Below are 26,573 nucleotides of genomic sequence, written 5' to 3'. Positions count from 1 at the left end.
ATAAACCTGGACACCCCGGATGTCCCATCATCTCGGCTACGTCCACACTGGCCACTTTTCCGAAAGGGGCATGCTAATTTTCAACTTCAGAATAGGGAAATCCGCGGGGGATTTAAATATCCCCCGCGGGATTTAAATAAAGATGTCCGCCGCTTTTTTCCGGCTTGGGGAAAAGCCGGAAAAAAGCGTCTAGACTGGCCCGATCCTCCGGAATAAAGCCCTATTCCGGAGGATCTCTTATTCCTACTTTGAAGTAGGAATAAGAGATCCTCCGGAATAGGGCTTTATTCCGGAGGATCGGGCCAGTCTAGACGCTTTTTTCCGGCTTTTCCCCAAGCCGGAAAAAAGCGGCGGACATCTTTATTTAAATCCCGCGGGGGATATTTAAATCCCCCGCGGATTTCCCTATTCTGAAGTTGAAAATTAGCATGCCCCTTTCGGAAAAGGGGCCAGTGTAGACTTAGCCCTCAGGTATCGGCACGCTCATTACTGGTCTATCCAGCTATGTAGACTCTCTCCTCAAACCCTATGCAACCAACACCCCCAGCTATCTCCGAGACACTACTGACTTCCTAAGGAAACTACAAAACATCGAGAACCTCCCCAATAACACCATCCTTGCCACCATGAACGTAGAAGCTCTATACACCAACATCCCACATGAAGACAGATTACAAGCAATTAGAAACACTATCCCAGAGGACACCACTGCCAATCTGACAGCAGACCTATGTAACTTTGTTCTCAGCCACAATTATTTCCAGTTTGAGAACAACTTATACCTCCAGATCAGCAGCACAGCCATGGGTACACGCATGGCCCCACATTACGCTAATATCTTTATGGCTGACTTAGAACAACGTTTCCTCAACTCCCGTCCCCTTTTATCCCTTCTCTACTTACGCTACATCGATGACATCTTTATGATCTGGACGCATGGCCAAGAAACACTGGAGATATTCCACAGAGATTTTAACAACCTACACCCCACCTTCAATCTCAGCCTGGACCATTCTACATGAGAGATCCATTTCCTAGACACCACAGTACAAATCAGCAATGGAAAATTAGACACCACTCTCTACAGAAAACCCACTGACTCATACAGTTACCTACATGCTTCCAGCTCCCATCCAGAACACACCATACGATCCATCGTCTATAGCCAAGCCCTTCGATACAACCACATCTGCTCTAATCCCACTGACAGAGACCAGAAACTTCAGGATCTCTACCAAGCATTTATAAACCTCAACTACCCACCCAGAGAAATAAAAAAGCAAATTGAAAGAGCCAGATGAATACCTAGAAACCATCTACTTCAAGACAGACCCAAGAAAACCAACAATAGAATACCACTTGTCATCACCTACAGCCCCCAACTTAAACCTGTCCAACACATTATCAATAAACTACAGCCTATACTGGAACAGGAAACTAAACTCCAAGAGGCTCTGGGAGACAGACCCATAGTCTCCTATAGACAACCACCTAACCTCAAGATGATTCTTACCAACCACCACAGGACATACCACACTAATACCAACCCTGGTACCTTCCCTTGTAACAAACCCCGTTGCCAGCTTTGTCCAATTATTCACTCTGCTGACACCATTATTGGACCTAACCAAGTGAGTTATAAGATCAAGAATACATATTCCTGCGCCTCCAGAAATATAATCTATGCTATCATGTGCCGAAAGTGTCCGTCTGCTATGTTCATTGGACAAACGTCTCAGACACTTCGCCAAAGGATCAATGCCCACAAAACAGATATCAGACAAGATCACAAAGAAAAAACAGTTTCTTGCCATTTCAACCAGAAAGGACATTGTCTCAACGACTTGATTACCTGCATCCTGCTTTAAAGACCTTTTAAGACTACACTTGAAAGAGAATCCTCTGAACTGTCATTCATGCTTAAATTTGACACTTTACACCGAAGCTTAAACAAAGACATTAATTATCTTACCCATTACAAAGATAGCTTCCCCAATTATCACCTCTAATATAATTAACTCTCAGACATTTACCTTCCCCCTCCCATCCCCCTTCTGTTCTGAAATGTGAATTGTCCTTTTCATATGTGTTCATTTTTTTAATTGTATCCTTTGGTATATATGGTTGTGACTATTTTCTTCCACCATTTGATCTGAGGAAGTGGGTCTGGCTCATGAAAGCTCATCACCTAATAAACCATTTTGTTAGTCTTTAAAGTGCTACATAGTCCTGTATTTTGTTTCAGCTACATCAGACTTACACGGCTACATTTCTGTCACTTAAATAGGAAGGCATTCATTTTCTGTTCACAGGCAAAAAAAGGAAATGTGGGTTGCCATAGAAAGTACCCAAGTGTTACTTTTCTGGGTGTTGGGTGATCACACCAGGCTTCCAGAGCTATCAAGGGAGCTGGTGCAGATTTGTTGTGTTGTTTGGGGATAATGAACAGGTTGTTTTGGTAACATAATGAGCTTTTCCTTTTCATGGCAGTTTTCTTTGTATTTTACATAAATCTCCACTATGGGCCATTACTCATTTTCAGGTCCTGTTGAAAGTAGTAAGGTATAGCTCATTACCAGCACCCCGGGGATGATTACACTGCCAGATGACTCTTAGGGTACGTCTAGACTACATGCCTCTGTCACCAGAGGCATGTAGATTAGGCTATCAGACATAGTAAAATGAAGCGGCGATTTAAATAATCGCCGCTTCATTTAAATTTACATGGCTGCCGCGCTGAGCCGACAAACAGCTGATCAGCTGTTTGTCGGCTCAGCGCGATAGTCTGGACGCGTGGGTGTCAACATCAAAGGTATTTGTCGACCACCCAGGTATGCCTCCTGGGATGAGGCTTACCTAGGTGGTCGACAAATACCTTTGATGTCGACACCCGCGCGTCCAGACTATCGCGCTGAGCCGACAAACAGCTGATTAGCTGTTTGTCGGCTCAGCGCGGCAGCCATGTAAATTTAAATGAAGCGGCGATTGTTTAAATCGCCGCTTCATTTTACTATGTCTGGGTACATCTACACTACAGCACTAATTCGAACTAACTTAATTCGAATTAGTTATTTCAAACTAAGCTAATTCGAACTAACGCGTCTAGAACTAAAAACTAGTTCGAATTAGCGTTTTGCTAATTCGAACTAGCATGTCCACATTGAGTGGACCCTGAACCGGGGTTAAGGATGGCCGGAAGCAGTGCCGGCAGGGCATCAGGTTAGGACTTAGAGCGTGGAGCTGCTGTCTCAGGCTAGCCAAGTGCTGTGCTTAAAGGGACCCGACCCGCACCCTGGACAGACAGTTCTCAGGGGTTCCCTGCTCGCTTGTCTAACTCAATGAGGGAAAGCAAAGCAGTCCTGGCTTGGAGTGCCCTGAGTGACCACACTCGGCACATCACAGCACTCGACCATCAGCCCAGCTGCACTTGCCGCAGGCTACCATCCGGGCAGGGGGGTCAGTCGGGGGGCTGCAGGGGAGCTTCCACCCTGAGGAGCCCGCAGAGCGACCCCAGTCCTCCCCATCGGGGGCTTGTACCCCATTCCTCCCTCACCTCCTTCCTCTTACCCCTCCCTAGTCCCCCTTCCTGATGTACAAAATAAAGGACATGTGTGTTCAAAAATAGAAACTCTCTTTATTGAACAAAACTTGGGGAGACTGGGAAAAGGAGGTGAGAGAGGGGAAGAGAGAGGGTGAGAGAGGGGAGGGCAACTAAAATGATCAGGGTTTTGGAACAGGTCCCATATGAAGAGAGGCTAAAGAGACTGGGACTTCTCAGCTTAGGAAAGAGGAGACTGAGGGGGGATATGATAGAGGTCTCTAAAAGCATGAGTGGTGTGGAGAGGGTGCATAAAGAAAAGTTCTTCATTAGTTCCCATAATAGAAGGACTAGAGGACACCAAATGAAATGAATGGGTAGCAGGCTTCAAACTAATAACAGAAAGTTGTTCTTCACAAAGCAAAGAGTCAACCTGTGGAACTCCTTGCTGCAGGAGGCTGTGAAGGCTAGAATTAGAACAGAGTTTAAAGAGAAGTGAGATCAAGTCATGGAGGTTGGGTCCATGGAGTGCTATTAGCCAGGGGGTAGAAATGGTGTCCCTGGCCTCTGTTTGTGGAAGGCTGGAGATGGATGGCACGAGACAAATGGCTTGGTCATTGTCTTCGGTCCATCCCTTCCAGGGTACCTAGTGTTGGTCGCTGTCGGTAGACAGGTTACTGGGCTAGATGGACCTTTGGTCTGACCCAGTACGGCCATTCTTATGTTCTTAGCTCAGGGTCGGGGGTCTCACTGGACCACCCTGATTTTCATGCACACCTGCTCCTGGGTGGCCAGGCTGGCAGCTATCTTGCCCTAGATGGCCACTTTCCTGTGCCTAGTGCGGAGGTCGTGGATGAAGTCCACGATGTCCACGCTAGACCAGGCGGGCGCCCGCCTCTTGCGGACCCGGGCAGGCTCCCGGGAGCCGCCAGCCTGGTCCCGGGAAGAGGCGGAGGGCTGGGTGACAGCGGGTGGCTGGCTCGAGCCATGCCAGGTGCAGGGTCTGCTGGCTGGGTGCTGGCAGGCTTGCACCTGGCACGGGCACCGTAGCCAGCCCGTGATCCTTTAAGGGCTCCGGGGCCGGGACGGGGGCTGAAGAGTTTCCCTGGTGGTGCCCAGAGTGGCCACCAGGGAAAGCTGGGGAGGGCTAGCCTCCCACTAATTCGAATTAAGGGGCTACACAGCCCTTAATTCGAACTGCTTAATTCGAATTAGGCGTTAGTCCTCGTAGAATGAGGTTTACCTAGTTCGAATTAAGCGCTCCACTAGTTCGAATTAAGTTCCAACTAGCGGTTTGCATGCGTAGCGCCTATCAAAGTTAATTCGAACTAACGACTGTTAGTTCGAATTAACTTTGTAGTGTAGACATACCCTCTGGTAGCCTAATCTACATGCCTCTGGCGACAGAGGCATGTAGTCTAGACGTACCCTAACACTCTGTGGGTATGTCTACTCTGCAGATATTTGTTGGCAGAGAGTGTGTTAATAAAGTGCCTGTTAGCATTTGTTGCACTGTCATTTGCATATTCTCTGCCGATGCTTTTTGTGCAAAAACATTTTGCACAAAAAAAAACCTTTTGCAAAAGATCCTGTATACCTCCTTGTCAGGAAGTCACCCCTCGGGTCGATTCACCCTGCAGCAAGACCCACCTTTTGGGGTTGACTCCTGTGTTATTCTTGCCCTACCCATGGGACTCCCACACTGCCCTGGGCAACCAATGGCCCTGTCGTGAGCCACCTCCTGTGTGGGCGTCGCAACAACCCTCCTCCCTTGACCCTATCTGGTCAACATCCAGGGTCCACAGTTCGGTCCCACTACAGTAAAATAGTCTCAACAAGCCCGTGGGTTCACGTCTCAGTTGTCCCAGCCTCTCTGCTGTGGGGCAAGGGAGGGGTCTTCACAAGTCACCCCTAGGCGGGGTAGGGGGACCTGAACCCCCCCACACACTCTTGGGTCCTGACCCAGGACCCTGAATGGGAGGACAGTCACCTCTACCTGGTTGACAGGGGTCACAATCCTGAAACCCATCAACCTCTTGGGCCCTAGCCACCCTGTCCTGGGCCATTTTCTACCCGTGCTACATTTCCCATCCAGTCCCCTCCGCCAGTGACTATCTCCTCATCTCGTCAGATCACTGTCCCCATGGCAGTCTCTGGGGAAGGGGCGTGTCGGTCTCAGGTAGTCCCGTTACCAGAGGTACCTCCGGGTCTCTGGGTTCGGGTTCCTCCGGGGGAACCCAGAAGAACCCGAGCCCCATCTCCACCCGAGGGCAGTCCTCTTCCCAGCAGGGCACCACTTGTCTCTCCGCGGCCGCCTGCCTCTCCTCCCAAAGTGCAGGCATTTAAAGCTCTGGTGCCTGGAGGAAGCACGCACAGCAGCGCCAGGAGGGGGAGGGGAGCAGGGAGGAGCCAACTCACGCGCAGGCATCCATGGCACGGGAACAGGTCGCCGCCTCACTGGCCAGCCCATCCTGCATCCCACCAGGGGGTGGAACGCCCGTTCGCCAGCCAGCTCGTGCCATGCCATGCCGTGTCATTCAGGCGCCCATGGATCGGGTGCAGGACAAGGGCACCCCGTCACACTCCTTCTTGAGACATAAGGGATCTTGTGCAAAAGGGTTTTTTGCACAAAACGGACTCATCTATACTTCTTCTTTTTGCGCAAAAACCTCTTGTGCAAAAAGCATCGGCAGAGACTATGCAAATGACAGCACAACAAATGCTAATGAGAGCTTCATTAGCATACTCTCTGCTGACAAATACCTGCAGTGTAGACATAGCCTGTGTGAGCTAAGTCGTGGTACATCTTTGAGTGATGGGATGTTTTTCTTCCACTGTAAAACTGATCTCAAACTTAGAATGCATGTTCTCTTCTTATAGACTGGGGTAGAAGCACATGGTGTAGGCTCTGATCCTGCAATGTCTTGGGCACATGCTTAACTTTAAGCATGAAAGTATTCATAGTGACCATTACACATTCTTAAAGTTAAGTATGCATGTAAGTCTTGGTCTACACTACAAACTTTTGTCAGTATATCTGTGTCACTCAGGGGGATGGAAAATCCACACCCTTAATTGGTGTAGTTACACTGGCCCACTCCTAGTGTAAACAGTGCTATGCTGACAGGATGGCTTCACCGACTGATGTAGCTACTGCCTCTTTGCACCATGGAGTATCCATGCCTACAGGAGAAGCTTTCCCATTGGTGTAGGTAGCACCTTCACTATGAGTTACAGCAGCATAACACTTTAAGTCTAGAGAAGGCCTAAGTCTTTGCAGAATTGGGGCAAAATGCATTGTTCCCCAAAAGCTAACTAAAAAATGGCAATTGCTTAAATAGGGACTATTGAATTCTTCTCTGCTGCTTCGATGAGATAAAATACTTTCAAAGGAAGTTGATATAATTAAAATGTACATTTGAACAGAAAAATAAAGCCATGGGTAATACTTAAGTCAATTTCTGTTCAGATAAGAACGTAAGCTTATGTTTGAGCAGATATGCTTAAAACTCATTAAAGTCAAGAGGCATTGAGAATGTTCTTAAAATTACTCTCCTGCTTAAGTGTTTTCCTCAGTAAGACTATGGTTGCTCTGTGTCCCAAAAGTTTGAGGGAAAAAACTCATTTGTTAGCAAAGTTGATGTACTTCTTCACATGGGAACAAAAACAGATTGAATATTGCTTACTATAATTCTGTCCCTTCAGTGCCTTGTGGGCTATGATCCATGCTCCTCTCTTTCCATCATAAGAAAGCTACATCATGTTGTAATTTCTGTCTCTTCACAGGATAAGGCTTTGGATGATGTACAGAAAGTAAATTACTTTACTGGGGATGAGCAGTTGTACTGTGAAAAGTGTCAAAGGAAGCAAGATGCCACGTCGGTAAGCTAGGAGGGTTAGACTGTTCTGTTGTGCTCAGCGCTGAACGGGGCTGCTCAGACCTGAAATAGATCTAGAGAGGAACTGATTTTTAAAAATAAATATGTATTTTATTTCAACGGTCTGTCTATAGAAGGAAATTTTTAGAATGGAGACAGTAGCAATGTGGTGTGTAATGTGCTGTTTTGCTGCCTCTTTCAGCACTACGACTTCGAAACTCTACCCCCGATTCTTGTTCTCAATTTGAAGAGATATTGGTTTGGTGAAGCTGGGTTCAGAAAGCTGCACTGCAATGTGTCTGTGCCTTTTTCACTGACAGTGGAGTCGAAAACGTATGTAAGTACATGGACTTTCCACTGAGCTCTGAGGTGAATTTTATTCTGTATGTACCTATTACAGGTAATGACAGAAAGAACGGGATGGAAAATATACTAACTTCCCAAACTAGGACTTATAGGCTATGTCTACACTATCAGGTTATTTCAAAAGAAGTTATTTTGAAATAACGACTCCCAAAATACCTATTTAAAAATAAGCTTATTCCACTTCACAAGCAGGAATTATTGTTTCAAAACAATAAGCCCGTTATTTCGAAGTAACGGGCTTGGTTCTGTGGACGCTTGCTTGATTATTTCAAAATAAGGGAAATTATTTCAAAATAACTCCCCAGTGTAGACATGCCCATAGAGTTCAGGTCTACCCTTGTCCAAAGCTATTGTAGTGAACTTTGAACTTGTGTTGAATGACACCTTGTCTTGAGATCTTGTCTCTGAAGGACAGAAATTTGCCATTCAGGAAAATCTGTGAACTATGATGGAGTGTACCTGGCCTGACATTTGCCCTTCTCTGAACCACGGTATCCCTAGATACCATTTCCATCTTTAGGCAGATGGTTGATGGCTTCCTCCCACTACCTCTCTACCATGACTCCTACTGCTTCAGTTTTTCAGGAGTTAGAGCATGCCCCCACCCCTTACAGAGATGAGTTCATAGCTTTGAACCTGCAAGCAAACCTCCCTGGGATGGTTTTTCATTGTGTGATGTTGTTACATCTTCCACTCTTGGTATTGTGTCCCCTGGTCCTCACGTGCTCAGTGAGTGCCCTCACATTCTTTCACACATCTCTAGGCAGAAAGGGGTGGAGCAGATAAGCTACTACACAGTCCCTTCTACTACAGCCTTTGACTGACTGTAGAACACTTTTGCGGTACCTGACTTCTGTTTTAACTTCAAGTAGCAGAGTCTAGTACAAATAGTGATTTAGTCAGTTTGTTTTAGATTAATTTTATTAGTGTATGAATGGTCCCTCCACGCAGATATAGCAGAGTCCATTTTTCAGACTTGGGGAATGCCCGAAATAGACCTTTTTGCCATGGGACACAAAAAGATCACCTGTACAACTCAAGAGCAGGTCATAGCCGGGGGTCTTTGCCAGACACCTTCTTACCATCCCAGAAAAGGAACAGTCTATATTTTTTAGCACCAGCCGAATAGCAGGTAGAGTTTTGTGTAAACAAAGACAGGATCACATCATAGTCACAAACATTGCTGGTTTCCAGAATTGGTCAGACTGTCGATACAACGAGCAATCAAACTCCTTCTCATTCCCAACTTGATATTGCAGAAGAGTAGGACAATTCTTTTTCTGAACTTGTCATCCCAACATCTTGACGACTTGGATGACTGATTGTTTTAATATATTTTCTCATCCTGTTTTTAAAAGATTCCCTATGTACCTACTTTAAATATTTCCACCTGCTCCATGGGATCTGAATGTCGTGTTATCAAGTTTAATGAAAACACTTTTTGAATTTTTAGCTACCTGCCCAGTAAGTGTTCTCTCCATGAAAACAATATTTTGAGTGGGGAATACTTTTGCATGCAAAGTGAGAGAAATTATATATTTATGTCAGGCCTTCCCTATACGCCCCAACTCTTCGAGTATGTCTAGACTACATGGCTCCATCAACGGGGCCATGTAAAATAGTTTACTCGGCATAGTCAAAGAAGCCGGGATTTAAATAATCCCCGCTTCATTAAATAAAAATGGCCGTCTCACTGTGCCGACGATCAGCTGATCCAGCACAGCACGGCAGTCTAGACAAGGTTAAAACGAGGTTTACCAGAGCAGGTTGACAAAGGCTTCCCTTGTCAACCACGCCGCATCTTAGATTGCCGTGCTGTGCCGGATCAGCTGATTGTCGGCATAGCGCAGCAGCCATTTTTATTTTAATGAAGCGGGGATTATTTAAATATTTCCACCTGCTCCATGGGATCTGAATGTCGTGTTATCAAGTTTAATGAAAACACTTTTTGAATTTTTAGCCGGATCAGCTGATTGTCGGCATAGCGCAGCAGCCATTTTTATTTTAATGAAGCGGGGATTATTTAAATATTTCCACCTGCTCCATGGGATCTGAATGTCGTGTTATCAAGTTTAATGAAAACACTTTTTGAATTTTTAGCTACCTGCCCAGTAAGTGTTCTCTCCATGAAAACAATATTTTGAGTGGGGAATACTTTTGCATGCAAAGTGAGAGAAATTATATATTTATGTCAGGCCTTCCCTATACGCCCCAACTCTTCGAGTATGTCTAGACTACATGGCTCCATCAACGGGGCCATGTAAAATAGTTTACTCGGCATAGTCAAAGAAGCCGGGATTTAAATAATCCCCGCTTCATTAAATAAAAATGGCCGTCTCACTGTGCCGACGATCAGCTGATCCAGCACAGCACGGCAGTCTAGACAAGGTTAAAACGAGGTTTACCAGAGCAGGTTGACAAAGGCTTCCCTTGTCAACCACGCCGCATCTTAGATTGCCGTGCTGTGCCGGATCAGCTGATTGTCGGCATAGCGCAGCAGCCATTTTTATTTTAATGAAGCGGGGATTATTTAAATCCCCGCTTCTTTGACTATGCCGAGTAAACTATTTTACATGGTTCCGTCGACGGAGCCATGTAGTCTAGACTTACTCTTCTTGTCCCAGGAAAGCAAGAATGGAAGAGAGTGCAAGGGCATTCAGTGACCATGAGAGGAAGAACAAGGGGAATAAATCTGATTAAGCAATATTAAGAGTAGAATACATGTAGCTAGCACGGCTTGAAGAACATCAATTACTATGAAGTAAGTAACCTCTTTTCCTCTGTCAGTTCTTCAGGGTATGTCTACACCATGGGATAAGGTTGAATTAAGATAGGCAACTTTAGCTACATTAATTGCGTAGCTGAAGCTGAATTACCTTAACTCAGCTTTTGGTGCTGTCCACACTGCAGGAAGTCAAAAGGAGAACACTCTCCCTTTGACTTCCTGTACTCCTTGTGCAAGCGGGACTACCAGCACCGACTGGAGCGCCCCTCTCCGTTCAAATTAGCATGTCGTCAGCAGACCTGCTAACTCAAATTCCAGAAGATCAGCAGTGGCAGCTTCAATCTTCTCTGTACTGTAGACAAAGAACATAATCCCAATCCAAACACTTCATTGTGTGCATGATAGTCTCTAGTTAAACCAAGCTATAAATGACAGTTGTCACATTATCCCTAACTGCATGGGCCAGAGGGACACTGTTAAATGAATCCAAAGAGGGTTGTCCTCTCAGCTCAGAAGTTCCCAGTTTTCCTGTTAGAAAGGAGCAGTATCTCCACCTCAAGTGTTGCAACAGACCTTTAAATGTTTTTTGCATAAGACATTTAAGATATGGCACAGGTGTCATGTATTTATTTATAGCTATAAATATAAAATTGTTGTTTACATTGTGAACATTTACACAGTCATATTTGCACACAACCAGATGTCAGCCTTTACATTGTCAGTGCAGTGTCGCCAGTATAATCAGATCTTTCTCTCCTTGAGTGTGTCTACACAACAAAGTTATTTTGGAATAATGGCCATTATTCCAAAATAACTATGCATGTGTCTATACAGCCATTCCGTTATATTGAAGTAATTTCAAAATAACAAGCATCTTATTCCGAAATTTGTAAACCTCATTCTACAAAGAATAATGCCTGTTCTGAAATAACTATTTCGAAATAAGGCATGTGTAGATGCTCCATGTCTGCTATTTTGAAATAGCCCCTCACCAGGGCCATTCTAAGTAATTCTTCCTGGGGCTCTAAATCAAGATAGCACATTTACATTAGGGAAGCCTGCCTTTCCCTGCAGGGTAGGTGTGCTATTTCGAAATAAGCTATGTCGGAACAACTATTCCAGAATAGCTAATTCTGAAATCACTGTGCAGTGTAGACATAGCCTTAGTAAAGAAATCAAAATTTTATTTCCATGATTTCTGTAATTAATTTGCCATTGAGGAGTTCTGCTCAGAGGCCTAGGAATGACTTATAGGTAGAGTGATAGAAATGCTGTCTGGCTAAAAGTAAGGTTGCAAATAGCTCTCTGTCCATCCCTCTAAGGGTACGTCTAGACTACACGCTTCTTTTGAAACAAGCTTTTTCAAAAGAATCTTTCTAAAAAGCTTCTTTCAAAAGAGATCGTCTAGAAAGCAACAAATGTTTTTGAAAAAGGGAGCCGCTTTTTTGAAAGAGAGCACCCAGGCAATCTGGATGCTCTCTTTCAAAAAAGCAGTTTGTGGTTAAGAAGACCTGTTTTCAAAAGAGCTCTTTCAAAAAAAGGCATTCTTCCTCATAAAATGAGGTTTACCGCTGTGGGAAAAAATGCTGCATTCTTTCAATTTCATTTCGAAAGTACATGGCGGCAGTCTAGACAAAGGTGAAGTTTTTTTTTAAAAAGGCCACTTTTTTTTTCGAAAAAACCCTGTAGTCTAGACATACCCTGAACGTCTGTTTGCACTGAAACAGAAAAGATGGCTGATCTGGATTTGTTCATGACTTTCTCCTAGATCATACACTATGAGCTCTTTGCCATGTGTCACCATCATGGAGGAATTTACGGTGGCCATTATGTGGCTGAGATAAAGTCATATGAAGACAACTGCTGGTACGAGTTCAATGACACCAGGGTGTATAAGGTAATGGACACCTGCTTTTAGGGAAAGCAAACATGGGCATGTCCAAGTTTCCACTAAGGGATATGAGACAGGTAGTACAAGAGGGACATACTACATCTGGAACTACCCCTGTAGCCAATTGAAAACACTGCAAACCAAATTATGTATGCCTTTATACAGTTGTAAATCTGCAGTGACTCACTCAAAGCTTTTGGATTGTAACTGAGAGCAAAATTCGGCATGTGTATATCACTTGTGTTATAACATGGACATACTCCATTTAGCCTCCCTTCAATACAATATGGTGTTTGAATAGCACAGAATTCCCCCTCTCTCCAGATGTTTTACCATCCTGTTGGAGGAGGGACATAATGAACATCTGGAGTGATTGCTCAGATGGCTGTTGTTCTGTTGTCACTGCTGGAACAAAGCAGAGAATAGACTCCTTCCCATCTAGTTTATCACCCATTGTCTAATGCTAACACAGCCATAAGGATACATAAGATATTGTCTTCACCTCCCTACCCTGCTTGTTATTGACCTATAATAAATATTTGGACAATTGCCTTTAGAAATGACCCTTTCTGTTTGTTTATACAGGTGTCAGGAGACCAGAATACAATGGATAAAAAGAACAGGTACAGAATCTTAGAATCCTAGAGCTGGCAGGAGGTAATCTAGTCCAGCCCCCTGCCCAGGGCAGGACCAATCCCAACTCAGTTGTCCCAGCCAGGGCTTTGTCAAGCCAGGACTTAAAAACCTCTAGGGATGGAGATTCCACCCCCTCCCTAGGGTACCCATCCCAGTGCTTCACCGCCCTTCTAGGCTACGTCTACACTGGCATGATTTTCCGGAAATGTTTTTAACGGAAAAGTTGTCCGTTAAAAGCATTTTTGGAAAAGAGCGTCTAGATTGGCAGGACGCTTTTCCGGAAAAGCACTTTTTGCGAAAAAGCGTCCATGGCCAATCTAGAAGCGCTTTTCCGCAAAAACACTCCGATCGCCATTTTTGCAATCGGGGCTTTTTTGTGGAAAACAAATCTCTGCTGTCTACACTGGCCCTTTTGCGCAAAAGTTTTTCGGAAAAAGACTTTTGCTCGAATGGGAGCAGCATAATATTTCTGCAAAAGCACTGACAATCTTACATGAGATCGTCAGTGCTTTTGTGGAAATTCAAGCAGCCAGTGTAGACAGCTGGCAAGTTTTTCCGCAAAAGCAGCTGATTTTGCGGAAAAAGTGGCCAGTCTAGACACAGCCCTAGTGAAATAGTTTTTCCTCATTTCCAACCTAGACCTCCTCCACTGTAACTTGAGACCATTGCTCCTTGTTCTGCCATCTGCCACCACTGAGAACAGCCTCTCTCCATCCTCTTTGGAACCCCCCTTCAAGAAGTTGAAGGCTGCAATCAAATCCCCCCTCACTCTGCTTTTCTGCAAACTAAACAAGCCCAAATCCCTCAGCCTTTCCGCATATTTCTAATGCCATGTTTTACTTTGAGACTTTCAGACATCCCACTGTTAGTGTAACTTTTTCAGAGCCATTTTTCTTATTAGTTTGCTGATCATTGCTTAGGTCAGTGGTTCTGTGTGTCTTTTGGTTGGCTTAGTCCCCAGGCCAAACTCTGTTCCACTCCTTGGCTTGTTTACACCTTCCACTTTGCATTGAGATTAGGTCTGCTACGCATTTGGAGTTCAAGAGACATGACTCATAGGAGTCTCAGGGTCAGTATTCCTGACTCCTCAGGTTCTTGTGGGCTGGTCAATCCCTTGAGTGTGGAATGCCCACACAATTGCATAATGCTTTTTCTATACCAGGATAATTCTATTCAGTTAGTGTCAGCATCTTACTTAAGAAAGTAAGAAAAGCAGGTGTGGAGAAAATAGATAAGGAAGTCCTATTTGCTTTTCATAAAACAAGAACTAGGGATCATTAAAAGAATAAGCAGCAGCTTTAAAACAAGCAAAAGGAAGTTTTTCTTCACACAGTACACAGTCAACCTGTGGAACTCCTTGCCAGAGGATGTTGTCAAAACCAGGACTTTAACAGGGTTCAAAAAAGAGCTAGATAGATTCATAGAGGTTAGGTCCATTAATGGCTATTAGCCAGGATGAGTAGGAATAGTGTCCCTAGCCTCTGTCAGAAGCTAAGAAAGGGGGGCAGGAGAGGGATCACTTGATGATTCCCTGTTCTGTTCATTCCCTCTGGGGCCCTGGCATTGGCCACTGTAAAAAGACAAGATACTGGGCTAGATGGACCTTTGGTCTCTCTGGGTGTGTCTAGACTACATGGCTCCATCAACGGAGCCATGTAGATGAGTGTACTCGGCAAAGGGAAATGAAGCGGCGATTTAAATAATCACCGCTTCATTTACATCAAAATGGCCACCGCACTGTGCTGATCAGCTGATTGTCGACATAGCGCGGTAGTCTAGACGGGGATCTGCCAACCCCAAAACCCTTTGTCGGCAGATCCTTTATGCCTCGTGAAATTTGATCACTCTCCTTCCCAGGGTCCTGAATCATAGAATCCTACAATACTAGAACTGGAGGGGACCTTGAGAGGTCATGTTCAATCCCCTGCCCTCATGGCAGGATCAGCACCATCTTCACCCGTAACAGATGTCCATCCAACCTGCTCTTAACTATCTCCAGTGATGGAGATTCCACAACCTCCCTAGACAATTTATTCCAGTGTTTAACCACCCTGACAGGCAGGAAGTTTTTCCTAATGTCCAACCTAAACCCCCCTTGCTGCAGTTTAAGCCCATTGCTTCTTGTTCTATCCTCAGAGGCCAAGGAGAACAATTTTTCTCCCTCCTCCTTGGAACACTCCCTTTTAGATACTTGAAAACTGCTATTGTGTCCCCTTTAACAGGAACTTTAGCAGCTCCTAATTTACAGATAGGAGTATTATGCATAACAACAGGCTTTTTTATTTTGTTTTTAGATTTTAGCTTTCTGTGTGTATATAATTTTTTTTTTTTTTTTTGCTAATTTTTTGGAGGGTTATAATATGAGCCAGGTATATTAACCATTTACAGCCCCTTTGTACTGTTACTTATGGACAGTTTTAACCCTTCCCTAACAGCTAAGCAGTTTGTATTTTTAGCTCGCTTTTACATTTAAAGTTATGTACAACCCAGAAACTCAGCCTTAGAAGGGACACAGTGAATTTCCAGAGTTTTGATTACTTTTTATTTTTAAGTTTTGTTTTTATAACACTAAATAACTTGAAAAAGAATACATAAACCATTGTGGCCCTAATAAGATGTTAAGTAGCAGGGTTTGTTTATTTATTTTTGCTATAATATACGTTGCATATGTTATAGGAAAATGCATTTTTTAGAGTTTAACTTTTATAACATTATATTAGCTATATTAATTTTACATTAAATGTAATTTTTTGTCCTTACAGATTTTTATGTACTTTTATTAACATGTTGGTTTGGTTACTCAGAGCTACCTTAAGGCTCGGAGTTCCTAACATTGTTGCTTCCCTGTAATTTTTTTTACTATGGCTGCTTGCTATTTTACCAAGAAACGAGAAATTTAGATTTTTTAAAAAATTTTGTTTTACCTTCTTTTATAACATCTATAACTTAGTTTATAAAAAATATTAAACTTTCTACATTAAGGTAACTTAAAAATTAAATGCTAAATACCAAACGCCAAGCAACATTAGTTACCAGTGTATGGCAAAAAAATTTTGTTAGTTTTATAATTTGAAATTAAATGGCATTATTAAACATTTATTTTAAGGACATAAAAATGTACAAATTATGATTGTTGGTTAAATTTTAAAACCCTTACATCTTTATACTACATTTTTGTATATATACATATACGTACATACATGTGCACATACACATACACACACAAATTAGATTATTTTTGCCTGGATTATTTACAGATAATTTTCAGAAAAGGGCTTATTTTTTCATTAGAATGGCTACAAAGAAACCAAGAATTTTTTTTTATAACAAGTTGCCTTTATAGCATTTATACAACATTTAACTGCTTAATTCCCCCCAGACTTTGCAGAGTTAACTTTTTACTTTTTTTAATTATTTCCTTAATTTTTAGAATGACATTTTCCATCTTGATCTAGAGTCACTCCTTGTTTCCAGCATCTAGTGGTTTGTCTACTTGTCAAAGCATGTGAAGCTCTCTTGGATCCTAAGTGGTGTAGGATCCAAGACAGTGTAGGATCCAACACCATGTGGTGCGCCTTGGAACTGAATGCACCTCCTATGGTAAGGAGTAGAGAATCTAGCAGGACCTGTCATAGTTTTAGGGTTATTTAGCTATTACTTTAGCACCTCATGGCTCTATATAGTCAATATCTACACACAATGTTAACCTTTAGCAACCTACATGTGCAGGGAAATTTAAAGATACCAGCCCATCTTTTGTTCATTCATTCTGGAATGTTGGTGAAGGTACAACAAAAATGTCAGCTTATTTACAAGGCTGCAAGATTTGTCACGTTCCACCGCCATCCCCTCCAAGCATACAGCTAACAAATGTAAACAACTAGAGAAAGAGAAGAGCTTCTCTTCTCCTGGTCTGATGGTTGGGGTAGTTACAGTGGGGTTTTTTTGTTTTTTTTCCTGAGCAGGAAGAATCTCTCATTCATCTAAGTATGTGTGCAGTGCTCTTGTAGTCATCTTGGTCCCAGAATATCAAAGAAGCCCAAACCAATTTCTGAAGATGAGAGAGGGAAGCTTTTTACTTGGAGCTCTTCTAGTCGGGGAAAGGTTCCCCTTGTGTCACAGCTAAACACAAGAGGGCACAGATTGTTTAGCTTCAATAGTATACACATATTCCAAAGGATCCTTCAGGGTGAAGTCGCCAGTAAACTCCCAGACTGACAAGATGCTTATGAGCCTCAGAGAGGTAGCTGAATTAGTCTGTAACTGGAAGAACTTCAGAATGAAAAAATAGTCCTGCAGCACCTTAAAGACTAACAAAACATGTAGATGAGATCATGAGTTTTTGTGGGCACAGCCCACTTCATTAGATTTTTTTTAAGATGCTTCTGGGGAGAGATGCAGCCTCCATTTGGTGAGGTATTCACAGTCACTTCTCTTGTTTCTGTTCTAGTTCCACAGCGTATCTCTTAATGTACCACATGGCAAAGTCCGTCCGTAAGCCAAGTAAGTGATGTGTTGCTGTCAAAAACAAAGGGGCATTGCGGGAGGTTTGCTTGCCCTGCTTTGAGGGGTGGGTGAGCGAGAGGCGGAGCTGCTTCAGTTTGCTGCCAGGGAGGTCAGGGTTGGAAGAGGGCAGTTCCATGAACACGAGGGCAGTGTCTATTCCTGGGACAATGGGAGAAATAAAACCACTGTCAAGGACTTTGGGAGTCGTCATTTTTCCCACAATGCCCCCTGCTCAAGAGTCTGTGCGTGTCTTACACTGAGCTTCCACCATGTGTCACAGCCACACAGACAGGACTCCCCCACATATCTACAGTCTGTTGATGTGACACCCCCTTTCTTCAGGTGCTGTGTGCAAAGTGCAGCCTGTCCAACATGTAGAGAAGGGAGGGGCTGTAGGGACCCACAGCCACAGTGAGGAGCCATGTTGGGTTTGGGGTCGGTGATGGAAGGGTTGTCCTCGTGGTTGTTCTACTGCAGTGGTCACCAACCTGTAGATCGGGATCTCCTGGTAGATCTTGAAGCTTCTGACAGGTGATCCTGACTGGTTTGGCCGAGAGGTTATCAAGCCCAGAACTTCAGCTACCCCACCTCAGCCCACTGAACATCTCCTGCACTTTGCTTTGGAGCTGCCTCTTCCCACCCCCAGGAGCCTCCTGCTTTCTGTGCAGGGCCGGGGAAGGGCAGAAGGGGACACTAATGTCTAGATGTCCCCTCTCCCACCCTGTATCTTATCTCCACAGAGCAGAGAGGGGGCACAATAGGGCTTAGGATGGAGTTCGCTGGTTGCTTTTGGGAGTGGTGCAGGGCCAGGGCATGGGTGAGTCTGCCTTAGCCCCACTGCACCACCACCCAGGAGCCACCTGAGGTAAGCAGTGCCCAGCTGGTGTTCACATCCCGAAACCCTATGTGACGGACCGGGCCGTGTCTGGGCACAGCTGAGGGCGTCCGCTCAGGGCGAATTGCTCAACTTCGGGGCTCCTTACAGCCCCCAGACTGGTGACCTCTCCAAACAGGCCACAAACCAGTCCCACAGAGCGCTCCAGCAGCCTGCCTGAAGCCTCCCAAGCAAAACCCCTCCGACACCCCAGCAATATCCGTGCCCCAGATGGCCCCAGGCCTCATACACAGGTGGGGGGGTCCTAGCACCCAATCCCACCTACCCCGAACAAGTTCTGTCCGGTTCCAAGAAACCAGCCACAGATCCCTGGTCAATTTACCCTCTGGACCTTACCCACAAATCACGCTGGGCCAATCCTTTAGAATCTATATCTAAAGGTTTATTATCACAAGCAAGAAAAGCATGAGAGTAAGGTTGCTAAAGGATAGTACGTTACATGCACCGAATCTCCCAGTCCTCGATGCAGGCTCTAGCAGAGATGTTGCAGCTGCTGGTTTAAAAGTTCTTGTTGCACATCCTAGCATCAGGATGGGTTCACAGGTCTTCCAGGCTCTTCGATCCCTGCAATGCTGCCTCTGGGATGAAGTGCTGAGCTGAGAACAAAATGGCATCGACCACATGGCCTCTTTATACCTCCTTCCTGGCCTCTCCTTGTATGCAGCAGGTCACCTGGCCCTCAGCCTCTCTCTGCTGGCAGCTCTTAGGTCTCCGCCCTCCTGCTTTAGGTGTGTCCTTGGCCCATCGAGTGCCATTGTCCCACAGGTCCTTGCTAATCAGCCTGTCCATAGCAATGCTCAACCACATTCAGAGAAATATTCAGCTTCCACACAGATTACAGATTCCTACCTACACACAGAGACATTATACACTCACATAAATAGCGTACACAGGATCAGCAAACAATAAGCTCCCATTCAATACCCCACATGGCCCCCTTTTATACCAATTTCTGGGGCCAACACCCCCACCTAGGGGTGCAGCAGCGATCTGGCTGCTTCCCTCCAATTCGGTAATGTGACACCCCCAACGCAAAATTGATGCAGGAAGTGATGCCAGTAACATCACTGAGGGCATCACAGGCCTCCCCATGCTTTGGCTCTGTGTCATCACGTTCTACCCAATGGCAGAAACAACAGTACAGAGCTGAATGAGAGTATGAGAACCCAGTGTGCCTAAAATAGGCTTCATTATTGCAAGGTCTGCCCTATTGACAACCATGTCCTTGCACTGTCTCACCAACCCAAGGTAGAACTTGGTAAAAACCACAGCTACTTGGATCTGTTTCTGCGGCATGATCCATAAGTGTGTCAGGTGATTTTGCCCCAAGCTGAAGAAAATAGCAAATTTATCCAGGCCAGCTCTGGCAACTCTCTGAACCACAATTAACATTGTGTGAATGCGGGTATTCTCACCCCAAATCGTGTAGGCATTTTTGCACTTAGCCACGAAAACAAAATGGTGGCGTGCCTCAGTTTCCCTTTTCACACAGGACCTTCTGGCTGGAACCCTTTTTGTCCTGTAAAACGTTCCAAGACTAGTTACAAGCATTAACCATGCATTAGCAACATCACAACGTCCCCTTATATACGGTCTGTCGTTTGGTACATCTCCAGACAGATTACATGGGATTTTCATAAGATCATGCACATTGTATACCTTTATATTTCTCTGCAACAATAATCCATTGGTTACAAGAATTAACATCAGTAACAAGAACAATCCTATCTCAGGTGTATATTGACATTCTCCATCAGGCCCCTTCTCTGGCCCCACACCATTGCAGTTTTGGCCCTTCAGGTTCAACCTGCAAATCTTCTTTGCCAAAGCAAGTCCTGCCCCTCCCCCTTGTCCTCTGGGCTCCAGGCCTGAAACCTCTGGCCTGACCCAGACAAAGGGCTGGCTGGGTGTGACTCCCTGGCTCACAATGGCCCTGGAATTCTCCCCCTTCCCCCACTCAGTGGGGTAACAGCAGTAAGCTGTAGACTCCCAAGTCTCTCCTCTGTCCACCTCCAACCTCTGTTTCCACATGGAACCAGATATCAAACTCCCTGATTGATTATGAGTGTCCATCGTGTCCAGAGATGGGAGCTTAACTGCCATCGCCTGCATCCTAGAGAGAGTGACCACACAGCTGTTCTGCTCTGCATACTTAGCTACCCAGTCCTTTTCCTGAATCTGAGACACTAACTTCCCACTCTCCTCATTCACCTGGGAACAATCCTGTCCCAAAGACACTGGCTTCCCAGCAAGCTGGTCACACACAGTCACTGGGTTAGCAGCCTGCTCCAGTTCTCTGGATGTTCCTGCCTCATCTGGAACAACCCTCAGTCCCTCTGAGACCTCTCCCTCACCATCCACACTGGGTTTCTCTAAACCCAAGTCAGTGGAGTCACTGTTAACAGACAAATTCTGTCCATCAGGCACTGCAACAAGTGCCTCACACAACAAGCCACTGCCCTTTACAGGCAGAGCCATCCCTTGAATGCCTTTTCCAAGCAAGGCCCTGTCACCTCCCTCAGTCACTGCAAACTGCTTACTACAAGCACTGCCAGGACTCTCCTCCCTATGAGCTTCCTTAAGCAGCAGTTCACCCTTCCCTGGCTCTGCAGCAGCCTTGCCCTGCTGAGCCACAACCAACTCCTCCTGCAATTCCCTAACTCCCTGAGGCATCTCCAGCCCCTCTGGTGGATTCACAAACAATCCTCTCTCAGGCACATAGACAGACCCACAAGAGACAGGGTCAGAAGCACCTTCACTCCCTGTGCAGCTCTCTAGATGGCTGTAAACGTCCACACCGTCATTAGGCTCCAGAGTTAACATGCCCTCAATCTCTCCTTGTACCTGGGCTAAGGGGTCACCCTGGTTCCACAGAGTCATTCCCCCCTCTTCCAGCAACACAGCAGCATCAGGCACAACATCAGTGTCCCCACTGTCTGATCTTTGGGGTTCTGGCAAGACACTGCCTGGATCTACCCAAGTCACAGCATCCTCCTCGCCAGCAGACACAAACTTAGAGCCACCTCCTTTCTGGGCCTTCTCTGTATCCAGACCCAACTCCGGGACATCAGCACTGCTCTCCGCCATCACAGGCTGTGGGGCATCTTCCTCAGACAAAGGAAGAAACTCTTCCCCACACACAGACAGACAACCAGAGACAGTTCCTCCCTTGTCCGGACATCCCTGGCTAATCTCAGGCATACAGCTAGATACTGAGACAGCTTCCTTCACTGCCCCACTGCTACCTCCACCAGCCAAATTGCCAGCTTGCACACACTGTGCTTCTTCACACAACTCACTTTCAGCTTGTGCAGGTTCAATTTCACAAACCTCACCAGCCAACAACTCAACCAAAACTCCGCTCTGGCCAGCCACTCCAGACTGCCCCAGAGAAACATTTCCCTGACTTCTGGGCTCTTCCTGCCCTGGTTCTGATTTCAGCCTCACCTCTGAGACATCAGACGGGCCCTCACCCACAGGCTTACTGCCCCCTTGCACAGACACACAGCTATCTGCCACAGGCACACATGTAGAGACACTTTCCCCTTGGTTACAGTAAGACTGACCAGCTCCAGGAAACTTTTCATACCCACATGCACCCCCTTCCCAAACCTCCCTGTTAGCTACAGGTAACACAAAAGGTTTGCATTCACACATGCTTTGGGGTTGGGTCATCACATCAGCTGGGCAAAATACGTCTGCCATATCATAAGCACACCGCATACCCACAGAGTTACACATTGAACCTTCAGGAGGATACAGTCTCTCTTGTTCTTTTAGTCTCTTAAGCTGGAGGTCAAGTCTAGCATGTTCCTCCTTGGCTAGGGCCATCTTCTTTGCATGCTCTACCTCTTCTCTCCGCTGTCTCTCAGCATATTCGGCCTTTTCCTTCTCAAGTTCCTGATCCATCTCCTGCTTTCTCTTAGCAATTTCTTCATCTGCCTTCTTTCAGCAGCTTCCTTGGCTCGCTTCTGATCCCTTTCATCCACATCTCTGGTTAGTAACAACACTACCAGATCTAGTTTAGAGGCCCTTTTCCTAAAGGCAATGCCTCTCCCCAAGCACAAATCCTTCAGAGCACTTTTGCCCAGACTCTCATATAATCCCGGGATCATCGCAGCGACTCTTTAATCAACCAAACTCTCAACACCAAAAATCAAATTTAGACAGCGTGGGGTCCTGATCCCAAAGCTCAATTGACCAAGATCTGTGGATCCTGCCGACTACGCCACTGTGACGGACCGGGCCGTGTCTGGGCACAGCTGAGGGCGTCTGCTCAGGTCGAATTGCTCAAATCTGGGGCTCCTTACAGCCCCCAGACAGGTGACCTCTCCAAACAGGCCACAAACCAGTCCCACAGAGCGCTCCAGCAGCCTGCCTGAAGCCTCCCGAGCAAAACCCCTCCGACACCCCAGCAATATCCGTGCCCCAGATGGCCCCGGGCCTCATACACAGGTGGGGGGGTCCTAGCACCCAATCCCACCTACCCCGAACAAGTTCTGTCCAGTTCCAAGAAACCAGCCACAGATCCCTGGTCAATTTACCCTCTGGATCTTACCCACAAATCACGCTGGGCCAATCCTTTAGAATCTATATCTAAAGGTTTATTATCACAAGCAAGAAAAGCATGAGAATAAGGTTGCTAAAGGATAGTACGTTACATGCACCGAATCTCCCAGTCTTCGACGCAGACTCTAGCAGAGATATTACAGCTGCTGGTTTTAAAGTTCTTGTTGCACATCCTAGCATCAGGATGGGTTCACAGGTCTTCCGGGCTCTTCGATCCCTGCAATGCTGCCTCTGGGATGAAGTGCTGAGCTGAGAACAAAATGGCATCAACCACATGGCCTCTTTATACTCCTTCCTGGCCTCTCCTTGTATGCAGCCAGTCACCTGGCCCTCAGCCTCTCTCTGCTGGCAGCTCTTAGGTCTCCGCCCTCATGCTTAGATGTGTCCTTGGCCCATCGAGTGCCATTGTCCCACAGGGCCTGGCTAATCAGCCTGTCCATAGCAATGCTCAACCACATTCAGAGAAATATTCAGCTTCCACACAGATTACAGATTCCTACCTACACACACAGACATTATACACTCACATAAATAGCGTACACAGGATCAGCAAACAATAAGCTCCCATTCAATACCCCACATGGCCCCCTTTTATACCAATTTCTGGGGCCAACACCCCCACCTAGGGGTGCAGCAGCGATCTGGCTGCTTCCCTCCCATTCGGTAATGTGACACCTTACCCCTGTCATGAACCCCCTTCTGCAACCCAAGCCCCAAGCACCCCTGTATCAAAACACCCTCCTGGAGCCTGCACGTAGAACCCCCTCTGGCACCCCAACTGCCTGCCCCAGCCTGGTGAAAGTGAAGGAGGGTGGGAGAGGAAGGGAGGATGGAGTGAGCAGGGGGAGGGGTCTCAGAGAAGGGGAACAAAGGAGGCAGGGACAGGGTATTTGGGTTTGAGGTAGATCTTGGATTACACTTAAATTTGAAGTGATCTTGTGCTTCAAAAGGTTGGAGACCACTGTTCTACTGAGTATTTGTGTGGCACTGACACTCAGTCAGCTGTACAGACTCCCAGCTGGACAGAGTCCTTGTCCTCAAGAGCTAAATCAAAGGGTCTACTCTGCCCAAGTGGCAGTTGGTCTTTTTCTTGTTTACTGGGATGACCTTATTGTCAAATCCATATGTTGTTCTGTTCCTGACTTATCGCTGGAGCAGGTGGCTGTTATTACTGATGGGGCATTTCAGGCTTTGTCTAGACTTCAGGCTTCTTTCAGAAGAAGCTTTTCCGGAAGATATCTTCCGAAAAAACTTCTTCCAAAAGAGAGCGTCCACACTGCCATAGCGCATTGAAAAAGCGATCTGCTTTTTCGACAGATAGCATCCGCACTGAATGGATGCTGTCTCTCATTTAAGCTGTGATTACTATGGACAGAGTGGCCACCAGAGGACCTGTGCTTTTTCCTCTTTCCTCTTTCCTCTTCTTTCCAAAGAACTCCCTCTTCCCCATCCACACATGCCTTTTTCTGAAAGAGCTCTTTCAGAAAAAGGCTTCTTCCTCGTAGAAAGAGGTATACCAATGTTGGAAAAAAGCAACCTCCGTTCTTTCAATTTTTTTTTTTTTTTGAAAGAACACAATTGCAGTGTGGACATAAGTGAAGTTTAGTGAATGAAGGTGTGTCACGAATTTACTCAGGGTATGTCTACACTACCCCGCTAGTTCGAACTAGCGGGGTAATGTATGCATACTGAACTTGCTAATGAAGCCCGGGATTTGAATTTCCCGGGCTTCATTAGCATAAAGCCGGCGCCGCCATTTTTAAAAGCCGGCTAGTGCGAACCCCGTGGAACGAGGAGTACAGATAGTTCGGAATGGCTACGTAGTTCGAACTATCTAGCCCGTGCCACGTGTAGCCGCGTGGCACGGAGTTCGCACTAGCCAGCTTTTAAAAATGGCGGCGCCAGCTTTATGCAAATGAAGCCTGGGAAATTCAAATCCCGGGCTTCATTAGCAAGTTCGGTATGCATACATTACCCCGCTAGTTCGAACTAGCGGGGTAGTGTAGACATACCCTCAGATATTCCAGGGTGTCCTGAAGACATTGTGTATACTAGATTGGTTATTAAGGGAATTATTCATCGGTCCTTGTGGAACTGTTTGTGTGTCTTGCTGGGGCACAAGAAGAAATCAGAAACTTTGATAATTTTCTTGGAGCAAATAACGATTCTTCCTGAACTCATGATTGTGGAGCTTTGGCCTGGGCTGTGTGAGGAAAAACTCAAACCAGGCCAAGAAAGCACCTCAGCAGATCAGAAGGGAGCTAGATGGGTAAACCTGGGGCTGACTAGAGATGTTTTCCAAGCAATACCACTCTAGGAGGCAGGAGGCAGAGATGACAAAGGCTGACCTGTACCTTGCCCACAGATCATGTAAACCAAATATTAACTTTCCTGAGGCAGCTCTGCCACATTTCAGCATTCTGACAAGAGCATTTGTTAAAATATATATATAAACACTTTTTTAAAAAGACAGTCTTTCTCAAAGCACACTAAGGGTATGTCTACACTACAAAGTTAGTTCGAACTAACTTTCATAGGCGCTACACTAGCGCTCCGTTAGTTTGAACTTAATTCGAACTAGCGGAGCGCTTAGTTCGAACTAGGTAATCCTCATTCCACGAGGATTAAGCCTAGTTCGAATTTACTAGTTCGAATTAAGGGCTGTGTAGACTCCTAATTCGAACTAGTGGGAGGCTAGCCCTCCCCAGGTTTCCCTGGTGGCCACTCTGGCCAACACCAGAGAAACTCATATGCCCCCCTCCCGGCCCCGGAGCCCTGAAAGGGGCACGGGCTGGCTACGGTGCCCGTGCCAGGTGCAAGCCTGCCAGCACCCAGCCAGCAGACCCTGCACCTGGCACAGATCGAGCCACCCACCAGATGCCCCCCAGCCCTCCCCCTCTTCCTGGGATCAGGCTGGCGGCTCCCGGGAGCTTGCCCGGGACCGCAAGAGGTGGGCACCCGCCTGGGCTAGTGCGGACATCGTGGACCTCATCCACGACCTCCACACTAGGCACAGGAAAGTGGCCGGCTAGGGCAGGAGAGCTGCCAGCCTGGCCACCCAGGAGCAGGAGTGCATGAAAATCAAGGGGGTCCAGTGAGACCCCCGACCCTGAGCCCTGAGCTTAGAATGTCCGTACTGGGTCAGACCTAAGGTCCATCTAGCCCAGTAGACTGTCTGCCGACAGCAGCCAACCCTAGGGACCCTGGAGAGGATGGACCGAAGACAGTGACCAAGCCATTTGTCTCGTGCCATCCATCTCCAGCCTTCCACAAACCTTGGGCAGGGACACCACTCCTACCCCCTGGCTAATACCACTCCATGGACCCAACCTCCATGACTTGATCTCACATCCCTTTAAACTCTGTTCTAGTTCTAGCCTTCAAAGCCTCCTGCAGCAAGGAGTTCCACAGGTTGACTCTTTGCTTTGTGAAGAACAACTTTCTGTTACTAGTTTGAAGCCTGCTACCCATTCCTTTCCTTTGGTATCCTCTAGTCCTTCTTTATGGGAACTAATGAAGAACTTTTCTGTATGCACCCTCTCCACCCAAGTCCTGCTTTTAGAGACCTC

General features: G+C 46.1%; 1 protein-coding gene across 4 annotated transcripts in view; it reads left to right on the top strand.

Annotated features, from left to right (window-relative positions):
- LOC102463945 (ubiquitin carboxyl-terminal hydrolase 48-like) overlaps positions 1–26,573 on the top strand; it is a 92,148-nt gene that overhangs the window by 33,003 nt on the left and 32,572 nt on the right. For all 4 annotated transcript variants that reach the window (XM_075928939.1, XM_075928935.1, XM_075928936.1 and 1 more), the window contains 5 exons: positions 7,325–7,420; positions 7,619–7,753; positions 12,276–12,404; positions 12,984–13,021; positions 17,485–17,537. In XM_075928939.1, coding sequence (XP_075785054.1) covers positions 7,325–7,420; positions 7,619–7,753; positions 12,276–12,404; positions 12,984–13,021; positions 17,485–17,537 — 451 coding nt within the window. The remainder of the gene's footprint in view (positions 1–7,324; positions 7,421–7,618; positions 7,754–12,275; positions 12,405–12,983; positions 13,022–17,484; positions 17,538–26,573) is intronic.

The sequence above is a fragment of the Pelodiscus sinensis genome, chromosome 4 (genome assembly GCF_049634645.1).
Source record: "Pelodiscus sinensis isolate JC-2024 chromosome 4, ASM4963464v1, whole genome shotgun sequence".
NCBI lineage: Eukaryota > Metazoa > Chordata > Testudines > Trionychidae > Pelodiscus > Pelodiscus sinensis.
The sequence above is the reverse complement of the archived record's forward strand: the minus strand, read 5'-3'. Positions and strand labels throughout refer to the sequence as shown.